The sequence below is a fragment of the Apodemus sylvaticus genome, chromosome 1, assembly GCF_947179515.1.
Source record: "Apodemus sylvaticus chromosome 1, mApoSyl1.1, whole genome shotgun sequence".
Taxonomy (NCBI): Eukaryota; Metazoa; Chordata; class Mammalia; order Rodentia; family Muridae; genus Apodemus; species Apodemus sylvaticus.
In genome coordinates this window covers 121,621,695-121,634,793 of record NC_067472.1, presented here as the reverse complement: position 1 = coordinate 121,634,793, position 13,099 = coordinate 121,621,695, and the positions used below count along the sequence as shown (strand labels likewise).

The 13,099-nt window shown below is 37.1% G+C and overlaps 1 protein-coding gene across 3 annotated transcripts in view; it reads right to left on the bottom strand.

Moving 5' to 3' along the window:
* Window positions 1–13,099, bottom strand: part of LOC127681529 (glutamate carboxypeptidase 2) — a 76,500-nt gene that overhangs the window by 32,616 nt on the left and 30,785 nt on the right. For all 3 annotated transcript variants that reach the window (XM_052177876.1, XM_052177886.1, XM_052177895.1), the window contains 3 exons: window positions 12,548–12,633; window positions 10,744–10,863; window positions 7,211–7,293 (listed from right to left, as the gene is read on the bottom strand). In XM_052177876.1, coding sequence (XP_052033836.1) covers window positions 7,211–7,293; window positions 10,744–10,863; window positions 12,548–12,633 — 289 coding nt within the window. The remainder of the gene's footprint in view (window positions 1–7,210; window positions 7,294–10,743; window positions 10,864–12,547; window positions 12,634–13,099) is intronic.

Genomic DNA, 13,099 nt, shown 5'->3' with positions numbered 1-13,099 from the left:
AAATGCTATCCACTACATAAACAAACTCAAAGAAAAAAACCACATGATCATTTCATTAGATGCTGAAAAAGCATTTGACAAAATTCAGGATCCTTTCATGCTAAAAGTCTTGGAAAGGACAGGAAATCAAGGCCCATAGCTACACATAGTAAAAGCAATATACAGCAAACTGGTAGCCAAAATCAAACTAAATGGAGAGAAACTTGAACAATCCCACTAAAATCAGGGACTAGACAAGGCTGCCCCCTCTCTCCATATCTTTTCATTATAGTTCTTGAAGTCCTAGCTAGAGCAATTAGACAACATAAGGAGGTCAAAGGGATACAAATTGGAAAGGAAGAAGTCAAACTATCACTATTTGCAGATGATATGATAGTATAATTAAGTGACCCTAAAAACTCTACTAGAGAACTCCTAAGGCTGATAAACAACTTAAGCAAAGTGGCTGGCTACAAAATCAATGCAAGCAAATCAGTAGCCTTTATATATTCAAATGATTAGCCGACTGAGAAAAAAATTAGGAAAATGACCCCCTTTACAATAGCTACAAACAGCATAAAGTATCTTGGGGTGACTCTAACCAAACAAGTGAAAGACCTATATTACAAGAACTTCAGATCTCTGAAGAAGGAAATCGAAGAAGATCTCAGAAAATGGAAAAATCTTCCATGCTCGTGGATTGGCAGGATTAATATAGTTAAAATGGCCATCTTGCCAAAGGCAATCTACAGATTCAATGCTATCTCCATAAAAATCCCAACCCAGTTCTTCATAGAGCTAGAAAGAGCAAAAAACCCAGGATAGCTAAAACTATTCTCAACAGTAAAAGGACTTCAGGGGGATTCAGTATCCCAGACTTTAAACTTTACTACAGAGCAATAGTGATAAAAACTGCATGGTATTGGTACAATGTCAGGCAAGCGGATCAATGGAATAGGATTGAAGACCCAGAAATGAACCCACACACCTATGGTCACTTGATCTTTGACAAAGGAGCTGAAAGCATCCAGTGGAAAAACGATAGTCTTTTCAACAAATGGTGCTGGTTCAATTGGAGGTCAACATGCAGAAGAATGTGAATCAATCCATTCTTATCTCCTTGTACTAAGCTCAACTCCAAATGGATCAAGGACCTCCACATAAATCCTGACACACTGAAATTAATAGAAAAGAAACTGGGGAAGACCCTTGAGGACATGGGCACAGGTGAAAAGTTCCTGAATAGAACACCAATAGTTTATGCTCTAAGAGCAAGAATTGACAAATGGGACCCCATAAAACTACAAAGTTTCTGTAAGGCAAAGAACACTGTCAAAAGGACAAAACGTCAACCAACAGATTGGGAAAGGATCTTCACCAACCCTAAATCTGACAGAGGGCTAATATCTAATATATACAAAGAGCTTAAGAAGGTAGAACCCAGAGAACCAAATAACCCCATTAAAAATGGGGTACGGAGATAAACAAAGAATTTTTACATGAAGAACTTTGGAGAGCTGAGAAACACCTTAAGAAATGCTCAACATCATTAATCATTAGGGAAATGCAAATCAAAACAACCCTGAGATTTCACCTCACACCAGTCAGAATGCCTAAGGTCCAAAACTCAGGAGACAGCAGGTGTTGGCGAGGATGTGGAGAAAGAGGAACACTCCTGCACTGCTGGTGGGATTGCAAGATGGTGCAACCACTTTAGAAATCAGTCTGGCGGTTCCTCAGAAAACTGGGCATGTGACTTCCTGAGGACCCGGTTATACCACTCCTGGGCATATCTCCAGAGGATTTTTCAGCATGCAATAAGGATACATGCTCCACTATGTTCATAGCAGCCCTATTTGTAGTAACCAACCAGAAGATGGAAAGAACCTAGGTGTCTTTCAACAGAGGAATGGATACAAAAAATGTGGTATATTTACACAATGGAGTACTATTCAGCCATTACAAACAATGAATTCATGAAATTCTTAGACAAATGGATGGAGCTGGAGAACATCATACTAAGTGAGGTAACCCAATCTCAAAAGATCAATCATGGTACGCACTCACTGATAAGTGGATATTAGCCTAGAAACTTTGAATACCCAAGACATAATCCACATATTAAATGCTGTCCAAAAAGAATGGAGGAGTGGCCCCTGGTTCTGGAAAGACTCAGTGCAAGAGTATAGGGGAATTCCAGAACAGGTAATTGGGAAGGGGTAGATGGAGAAAAAGGGGGAGGAAAGAGGGCTTATGGGACTTGCGGGGAGTGGGGACCCAGAAAAATGGAAATCATTTGAAATGTAAATAAAAATATATCAATAAAAAAACAAAAAGAAAAAAAAGATATACAACCAATGAGGTGGGACTTTTAGACTGCATGGGCAAGGGATGTATGATGAAGAAGAAAAGACAAAATCACCATGACGAGGAACAGTGAAATTAGTGTAAAAGGCCCACTAACATGTAAGAATCCAAGGAATTGGCCCTAAGACTTGAGTCTGGGAAACAAAAGATTAAAAAAAAAATAGATTTAGAAAAATGTTAAACCACTAATACTGGAGAGTGGAGGTTTAGAATTATGCAGACACTGAACTAGTTAGTCATATTAAAAATAAATCTGGTGTGTGTGTGTGTGTGTGTGTGTGTGTGTGTGTCTTTCATTCTTTTTTTTAAATTAGATATATTATTTATTTACATTTTAACTGTTGTCCCCTTTCCTCATCCCATCCCCCCCCCCTGAAAATCACATAAGCCATTTCCCTTCCCCTTGTTCTGCAATCAACCTTCTCCCACTTCCCTCTCCTGGTATCCCTCTTCCCTGAGGCATGTAGTGTGTTTAGAATCAAGAGAGCTCTGGCATGTGGCTAGAGTTAACAATTCACCACTATTAGAAACAACAGAAGGCCAACATATTCATGGAAAATGAACTCTCTCTTCCATGATCACTGAATCAAGGAAAAAAATAAAGAAACTAAAGACTCAGCAACAACGAGGGCACATTTCCAAATGTACATGACACTATTGTGCCAGAGCTAAGAGGAAAGGTCATAACACTAAATGTCTTCATAAAGCAATTGAAGATTTCTTTTTTTTTTTGGTTATTTCATTTATTTACATTTCAAATGTTATCCCCCTTCCAAGTTTCCCCTCCACAAGACCTCTATCCCCTCCTGCCTCCCCCTCCCTCTATGAGGGTGCTCCCCTACCTGCCCTCCCAATCCTGCCTCAACACACTAGCATTCCCACCACCTAGGTCATCAAGACACCACAGGACAAAGGTCTCCCCTCCCAGTTTCCAGATAAGGCAATCCTCTGCTATGTATCCAGCTGAAGCCATGGGTACCCCCTATGGACTCTTTGGTTGGTGGTTTAGTCCCAGGGAGCTTTAGAGGGTCTGGTTGGTTTGTGTTGTTGTTTTTCCTATGAGGTTGAAAACACCTTCATCTAGAGTTCTTATACAAGCAAATTAAAAGTATACCTTAAAGCTCTAGAAAAAGAAACAAACAGATTGAAGAGGAGTAGATGCCAGGTAATAAACTCAGGACTAAAAAAAATCAGAAACAAAGAGAATAATACAAAGAATCAACAAAACCAAGGGCTGATTCTTTGGGAAAATCAACAAGATAGACAATCCTTTAGCCAAATTAACTGAAAGGCAGAGATACAAATTAAAAAAAAAGAATCAGAAATAAAAAAAAAAGGGGGATACACAAGCATGGACACTGAGGAAATTCAAAGAATCAAGAGGTCTTAAGTCAAAAGCCTGCACTCCACAAAACTGAAAATCTAGGTGAAATGGGAAATTCAAAGAATCAAGAGGTCTTACGTTAAAAGTCTGCACTCCACAAAATTGGAAATCTAGGTGAAATGGATGATTTTCAATACAGATACTAAAAGCAATCCACAGTCAATGGAATCTCCATCAAAATTTCATCCAAATCCTTTACAGAACAATTCTCAGTGTTATATGGAAAAGCAAAGCACCCAGGATACCTAAAAAACATGCTGAATGATAAAAGAACTTCTGGAAATACCACAATCCCTGACTTCAAGCTGTACTACAAAGTAATAATATAAAAGCCACATGGTATTGGTATAGAAACAGACAGGTAGATCAATGGGCTCAAATTGAAGACCCAGAAATAAACCTACATACCAATGGACTACTGATTTTTGACAAAGAAGCCAAAACTTTATGATGGAAAAAAGAAAATATCTTCAACAAATGTTGCTTGTCTAACTGGATGTCTGCATATAGAATGCAAATAGATCCATGTTTATCACCCTAGACAGAACTCAAGTCCAAATGGACCGAAAATCTCAACCTAAAACAAGATACACTAAATTTCATAGAACAGAAACTGGGGAATAGCTTTGCACTCATTGCTATAGGAGACAACTTCCTGAACAGAACACTAAAGATGCAGGCACTAAGTTCTACCATTAATAAATGGAACCTCCTGAAATGGAAAAGGTTCTTTAAGGCAAAACATTGTCATCATTAGAACAAAATTAGAGCTTATGAATTGGCAAAAGATCTTCATCAACCATTCATCTGCGAACTAAATATCTAAAATATGTAAAGAACACAAGAAGTCAGACGACAGAAAAAAACAAACTACCAAATTTTAAAAAATGAGATGCGGAGCTAAACAGAAAATTCTCAACAGAGGAATTTCAAATGTCCAAGAAGCAATTAAAAAGATGCAATATCCTTAATCATCAGGCAAATGAAATGAAAACCACCCTGAGATTCTTTCTTACAGGCATCAGAATGGCTAAGGACAAAGCCTCAAGGGGCAACACATGCAGGCAAGGTTCTGGAGCAAAGGAAATACTCTCCTATTAGTGGTGGGATTACAAACTTATACAACCACTATGAAAATCAATTTGGCAGTTTCTGAGAAAACTGGAAATAATTCACTTGAAAACCCAGTTATACTACTCTAGGGCATATACTCAAAAGTTGTCCCATCTTCCTATAAGGACACTTGCCCAACTACGTTCTTAGCACCTTTATTTGTAATATCCAGAAAGTAGAAACAATCTATATATCCTTCCACTGAATGAAGGATAAAGAAAATGTTGTTAATTTACACAATGCAATACTACTCAGCTATTAAAAACAAGGACATCATACATTTTTCAGGTAAGTGATTAGAACTAGAAAAATCACTCTGAGTGAGGTTATATTCCACCCAAAAGCCATGCCTGGTATGTTCTCACTTATAAATAGATATTAGCAATAGTGAGATAAGCCAGACACAAAAGAACATGCATGATATGTACTCACTTATAAGTGGATATTAACAATAAATTACAGGATAACAATACTAAAATCAACAAACCCAAACAAACCAAATAACAAGTAAGGACAAAGAAGGACGGGTGAATCTTTCTCAGAGGGAGACATTAAAAAAAAAAAAAAACAAAAAAAAACCTGTGCTGGATAGGAGGAAACTGGGTGGGAGAGGGAATGGAAAGCAGAACAGGAAAGTGGTGGGGGATCAGATTCAGGAAGAGTTGGGGAGAGAGAAGGGAAACTGGCAGTGGTGGTGGGGGTTCTAGAATGTGACAGATACTTCAGATGGTCTACACCCTGGGCTTCTATGTGGGCAACTCTACTTGAGACTCTGAGCAGTGGAGGATATTGATTGTGAACTTTGTCCTATAGCCAGGCAGGACTATTAGTGGAGGGATAAAGATAGCAACCCATCCACAAAGCCTTCAACTCAAAAGGTGTCCTACCTATGAGAAGTGCAGAGACAAAGATAGAGCAGATACTGAGGGAATGGCCAACCAATGACCGTCCCAACCTGAAATCCACCACTTAGGTGAGAACCAATCTCTGACACTATTAATAATACTCTGTTATGCTTGCAGATAGGAACAAAGCATAACTGTTTTCTGAGAGTTTCTCCATCCTGCAACCAATGTAAAAAGATGCAGAGACCTACAGTGAAACATTAGATGGAGCTCTGGGTGTCTTATTGAAGAGTTGGGGGAAGGAATGAGGGACTGTAAAGGGATAGGTACTCTACAGGAAGACCAACGGTCAACTAACCTAGAACCATTTGGCTCCTAGAGACTGAGTCATCAACCAAAGAACAAGCATGGCTTGTATGGAACTAGGGCCTGCATATATATAGCAGCTGACTAACTTCATCTTCATGCAGGACTCCACAAAAACAGGAGAAGGGACTCTCCCTGAATCTGTTGTCTGCCTGCATGTGGATCTCATTCTCTAAAATGTGCCACCTTATCTGGACTCAGTGGGAGACGCTGTGCCTATATCTACACTGACTTAATGTGCTTGGGTGGTACGGAGGTACAGGGGTACCAATACAGGGATTATATCTAGGGAGAACTCTTCCTTTTTAAAAGAGAAGGAAAGAGAGTAATAGGAGGAGGTTCTGTGTGAGGGGTTACTGGGAGGAGAGTGGGAACTGATATCAGCATGTAAAGTGAAAAATGAATTTAAAAGAGAAATTGCCAATTTTTGTTTGTTTGGTTTTGTATTTTGTTTCCAGTACACTAATTTATTTACTATATTATATTATAAAAAACAAATTAAATTTCAATAATTGACATGAGGTATTTCTAAAATTGGAACAAAAATGAATTCTTCAAATGAGATTTTTTTGATTTTTAAAAAATATTATATTTTTATTTCTGTATTTATTGCCTATATGTGTGTTATATGAGCATACATGTCATGTCACATGTGTGGTCATCAGAGGAGAGAATGCAGCTGTCAGTTATCTCCTCCAATTATCTAGGTCTCAATAATTAGTCAAATCAACAGTTTGGCAACAAGTGCCTTAACCAGCTGAGTTATGTTATTGCCCTCTTACAGATTTTTGAACGATAAAATCCACTTGGATAATTAGCCGTCTGAGTTGTGCCCATGGACAACATGCAGTTGAGTAATAGCTGAGTAATGAATGTAGTCCAACACAAAATTATAAACATTGTTAAAACATGATGAGATGATTTTTTTTTATTTGGTCACTTATAAAGTAACTTGATGTGTGAGTCTGAAACATGAATTTTGTATATAGAACATTATTTGTAATAGTATAATGTTGAACAAACATCCAAGACATTTTAGAAAAAAGTCAAAGCATTGTTTGACTGGATTCATTTGTCATTTTTACAAGCTTCACAGTAAAGACCCAACTCGTTTGTCACTTCAGAAAATTTACATAGAAGAAAACTGTCAACCAACCTCTGCCCACTCAGTAGAACCAAGAAGGCCAAATTCTTCTGCATCCCAGCTTGCAAATAAAATTGTTCTTCTAGGCCTCCATCCTAAAAGACATGTGAATAACACATAAATTCTTTAAAAATATATAACACTTAAGACAGAAGTCTCCAAGATGGAAAATCACAAAATGGCAAAGACTTTCATTGTAAAAAGGAAGAATTGTTGCTGTTCTCACCCTTAGTTACACAAATTCATTTTATATGTTTTTAAAATGGTACTTGCTAGAATTAAGTAGTATAGTCATATTGTAAAAAGAAGAATGTCGACAGTGAAAGGCTCATGAAGTCACAAGACATTTTATATATTTTACCATTGCCCAAGAGCAAGAAAGCTCTCTCTTCTGCAGATGCCTGACACAGAGGAAGAAATCCCTGGCATCGCCAGTGTTTCAGTGATAGGCAAAAATGTGGGAAAATATTCCAACTTCCCATGATGTTCTGAAATAACATGGCCATCTGCCTCTGTGATTTTTTTCCTTCACTATCTTGTAAATTTAGTTATAAACGGCTCACTTTTAGCAGTATTCATGCATAGTGAAAACCTTACACTTTGATAAGTAGGCTCTGAGGTAATTAACAGTGACATTAGAGTTAAAGAAAACATAGCTTTAAATTCTGATTCTCACACTTACTAGATGCTAGTAAGTCTGTGTCATAAAAATCTGACTAACTTATAGCTGAGTAAGGAGAAGATACTATTTGATTATCAGGAGCATTAAATGGAATACTATTTCAGAAGCACTTAGTAAGTGCTATAAGGTTCTTGTCTGCTTAAGAGCACTGTCTGCTCTTCTACAGGACCTGAGTTCAATTCGCATCAACCACATGGTGGCTTGCAAACATCTGTAATGCAATCTGGGACCCTCGACTGTTGTGTCAGATAGTGAAATCTGAGCAGTGGTGGTGCACACCTTTATTCCTAGCTTTGGACAGCAGAGTCAGACTGATCTCTGAGTTTGAGACCAACTTGGTCTACAGACTAAGTTCCAGGACATTCAGGATTGTTACACAGAGAAACCTTGTTCAAGAAAACAAAGAGAAGAGAAGAGAAGAGAAGAGAAGAGAAGAGAAGAGAAGAGAAGAGAAGAGAAGAGAAGAGAAGAGAAGAGAAAGAGAGAGAGAGAGAGAGAGAGAGAGAGAGAGAGAGAGAGAGAGGGAATTTCCTATTTCTCTATAACTGTTGAATTCAAGGGTTTCTTTTTGTCTAATGTGTTATGTATCATTTAAGTTCCTTATTCACTCATTCCTTATCATTTCATTCTTTGGGTACGTTCCTTATTTAAGACAATGCTGATTTTCATTCATTGTAAAAATTTACACACACTCATCTGGCAAATTCTGTTTGTTAAAATGTAAGTGGTGCACCTCTGTCTTATTTTGAACAAAGATAACATACAATGTGCCAACCCCAATTTTGAGCTCGGTCACACATTACATAGATAATTTCTATAAAATGGGATCAGAACTCAAAATGTCTCAAGGGTTGTTTTGGCATCAAAATAGATGACACATGTGTAAACAATTTCTCAACATGCAAAGTAAGCATATGTTTTTATTGTTGAATTATAGCTAAGAGCTACAAGATGTCTCTGCGTATAAACGTAGATGATATATCATATAAACTTAATAATGTAATGAAAATTAAACAAATAAAATTAACATTAATATTTGTACTGTTTTAATCTTAGTCACTCGGACTGGTGTGAGGTGAAATCTCTGGGTTGTTTTGATTTGCATTTCCCTAATGACTAATGATGTTGAACATTTCTTAAGGTGCTTCTCAGCCATTCAAAATTCTTCAGGTGAAAATTCTTTGCTTAGCTCTGTACTCCATTTTCTAATAGGGTTATTTGGTTTTCTAGGGTCTATCTTCTTGAGTTCTTTGTATATATTGGATGTTAGCCCTCTGTCAGATGTAGGGCTGGTGAAGATCTTTTCCCAATTTGTTGGTTGCTGATCTGTCCTTTTGATGGTGTCCTTTGCCTTACAGAAACTTTGTAATGTTATGAGGTCCCATTTGTCAATTCTTGATCTTAGAATATAAGCTATTGGTGTTCTGCTCAGGAACTTTCCCCTGCGCCCATGTCCTCAAGGGTCTTCCTCAGTTTCTTTTCTATTAGTTTCAGTGTGTCTGGCTTTATGTGGAGGTCCTTGATCCACTTGGAGTTGAGCTTAGTATGAGCAGATGAGAATGGATCAATTTGCATTCTTCTGCATGCTGAATTCCAATTGAACCAGCACCATTTTTTGAAAAGGCTATCTTTTCCACTGGATGCTTTCAGCTCCTTTGTCAAAGATCAAGTGACCATAGGTGTGTGGGTTTATTTCTGGGTCTTAAATCCTATTCCATTGATCGACCTGCCTGTCATTGTGCCAATACCATGCAGTTTTTAACAGTATTGCTCTGTAGTATTGCTTGAGGTCCAGGATACTGATTCCCCTGGAAGTTCTTTTACTGTTGAGAATAGTTATTGCTGTCCGGGGTTTTTTGTTATTACAGATGAATTTGAGAATTGCTCTTTCTAACTCTATGAAGAACTGAGTTGGGATTTTGATGGGGATTGCCTTGAATCTGTATATTGCTTTTGGCAAGATGGCCATTTTAACTATATTACTCCTGCCAATCCATGGATTGCAAGCTGGTGCAACCACTCTGGAAATCAGTCTGGCATTTCCTCAGAAAACTGGTCATGATACTTCTGGAGGACCCTTCTATACCACTCTTTGGCATATACCCAGAGGATTTCCCAACATGTAATAAGGATACATGCTCCACTATGTTCATAGCATCCCTATTTATATTAGTCAGACCCTGGAAAGAATCCATATGTCCCTCAGTGGAGGAGAGGATACAAAAAAATATGGTATATATACACAATGGAATACTATTAAGCCATTAGAAACAATGAATTTATGAAATTCTTAGACAATTGGATGGAGCTGGAGAACATCATCCTAAGTGAGGTAACCCAGTCTCAAAAGAACACTCATGGTATGCACTCACTCTTAAACGGATCTTAGCCTAGAAGCCTGGAATACCCAAAACACAATCCACATATCAAATGGTGTCCAAGAAGAGGAAGGAGTGGCCCCTGGTTCTGGAAAAACTCAGTGCAGGAGTGTAGGGGAATACCAGAACAGGGAAGTGGGAAGGGGTGGATGGGAAAATAGGGGGAGGGAATCAGGCTTATGGGACTTTCGGAAAGGGGGGGATCAAGGAAAGGGGAAATCATTTGAAATGTAAATAAAGAATATATAGAATATAAAAAATATTTGCACTGTTATAGCTACTTTTTCATTGATGATGTTCGGTTGACATTTATCTACTTGGCTTTCTATTTTGTACTAGGGATCTAGGAAAGTGCTTCTGAAGCACAAGGCACATGTTCTAACTAAGCTACTTCTCAGACCCTGAGATAGTATTTTTACACTCATTTTGCAAATGATTAAACTTAAGTTCCCAGAAGTTGGTTTTTCACTCATTGTTTCTCTTACCTTTCTTCTTTAGGGTTCCAAAGCTCCTCACAATTTCATGAACAACAGCTGCTCCACTATGAGGGTCAATGCCACCAAACACCCAAGCATCTCGGTGACCTCCAAGAATGACATATCTGTCTACAAATCAACATATCAAGTATCTCAGGCATAGTAACCTACAAATGACTCAATAGTTTTTATAACTTTGAGAAAAAGTATTAAGGTTCCTAAGGCTTGTACACATTGGTTATATGCTCAGATTTTTGTTTCATCTATCTGCTGAAAGTATGAATCTAATTTTAAAACTAATTTGATGAATTATTGAAGTTATAAATATATGGATAACAGAAACATTAGAAATTATCTGCCTAGCTCCTCACAGTTCTCTAAACCTGTTGCTACTTTGTCCCGATCATTTTCATAGAAAACACAGTTCTTCCCTTCTTAGACCCACTCCTTAAGCCAATCAATATCTGCCTGTGACCATTTCTGTCTACTATAGGAAGAAAAAGCTGCTCGGGTTGAACATCTGGAGGAGAGTCTTTTCACATTAGTTTAGGTATTTATCACCCTTAAATGTCAAACTCTTCTTTTATATCATGACCTCCTTGACCTTGATTTATGAATGCTTCAACACTCCCCTAATTCCAACATGTGTCACAGATCCTGTACAAAACAATCATCTAATAATATTCAATAAGTCACTTATGCATACACATATACATATATATGTACTCATATATCCTAAAATATATAGGTATATACATATATATGTATAAACTAAATGCATATATACATAAATATGTATAAATTAAACTATATATGTGTATATAAAACACATATAACTATAATGTGCAGTTTGTATGTGTATATAAAACACATTGTTTAGTACATTTAAGCTTTAATTTTATAAAACTTTTGGTTCTTAAGTAAAAGATTGTTGATTCTTGTTACAGCATTCCATAAAACAGCAATGTTTGCATTTGGAAGAAAATTATAAAATTGAGTCCAATTACTTGAGAACTTGTCTCAGAAAAAAAAAAGTGATATATGTTCCTAAGAAATGTATATGATTAATTTGAACTGCTTATGTTAAAACTAATAATAAAGTAAATCATACTGAAGCAAGAACCACATTCTAAAGTATCAAAAGATATAACAAAATAAGCATAATTCTCCAACTAAGTCTCAGGATATATCCAATCAACACTTAAGGAAGGCATCATGCCCAGCAGTAGATAGCCACCAGAAAATTAAATTAGCAGTACTTTTGGAAATTATTTTGCCTCATATTGCTTTAATTGGGCATTTTTCAACCTTTCTGATCTTTTGTTTATGAATGATGTTTTCTTATTTTTTTGTATTTATAGGTTTTGTGCATCTGTATCTTTACATATATGTACTGTTCATGGTTCTCCTTTTTTCAATCTCTTCTTTTAAATTTTGTTTTATTCTGTTTTTATTTTATTTTATTGTTTTTTTTTTGTTTGCTTGCATTTCTATTTGTTTTTTAAGGAGAAAAAGAAATAAAGCATGGAGATGTGTGGAGACATAGGTAGGGAGGTAGGGAGGATCCGATAGGAAATGAGGGATGGGAAAATATGATTAGAACATAGTATTTAGAACAGATTTCATCAATAAACAAACAAAGCAGCTTATCATTCTTAATTGCCCCCTACTTTCCTGTTCCTGTTCTTACAACACATCTGACAAATTATATGCTATAACTGGAATGTCTTACATTGTTTTTGCATGAGCTTTACTCAGCAGGGATAAATGACATTTGATCCACCAATATTTGCAAAACACATAATCCAGTTACCTGGTTCCACAGCTCCTTTGAGGGTGCCAATGACATTATAGATTCTTGTCACTTTACTGTAGGAGTGAATATGCAGCTTGACCTTTCTAATTCAAATATAAAAATTACAATCATTGAGAATACTAGTTAACAGATTTGACACTTACATTTCTTAAATCCTCCATCATTATTTAAAAAGATTTATAGTTGTTCTCAAAAGAAAAGTAAAACTATCCCTTCTCAGCCTTTTGACTAAGATCAAGTGAAGAAAAGTAACACTAATTTTAAACCTTTTTTATAGTCTAGTCATTAGTCCCCTCCTTGGGTACCCTCTTAAAATTTCCTCATCCCATTCCAACTACTCCCTATCTCCAAGAGGATTTACCCTTCACCAAACCCACCTCAATGGACCTCCCCACTCCTTGGGGCCTCAAAGCATATCTTCTCTCACTGAAGCCAGACCTGACAGTCCTCTGCTGTATATATGTTGGGGGCCTCGGACCACCTACTCTATGCTGCCTGGTCAGTGGCTCAGTGTCTGAGAAATCTCAGGGGTCCCAGCAGTCTTAACTA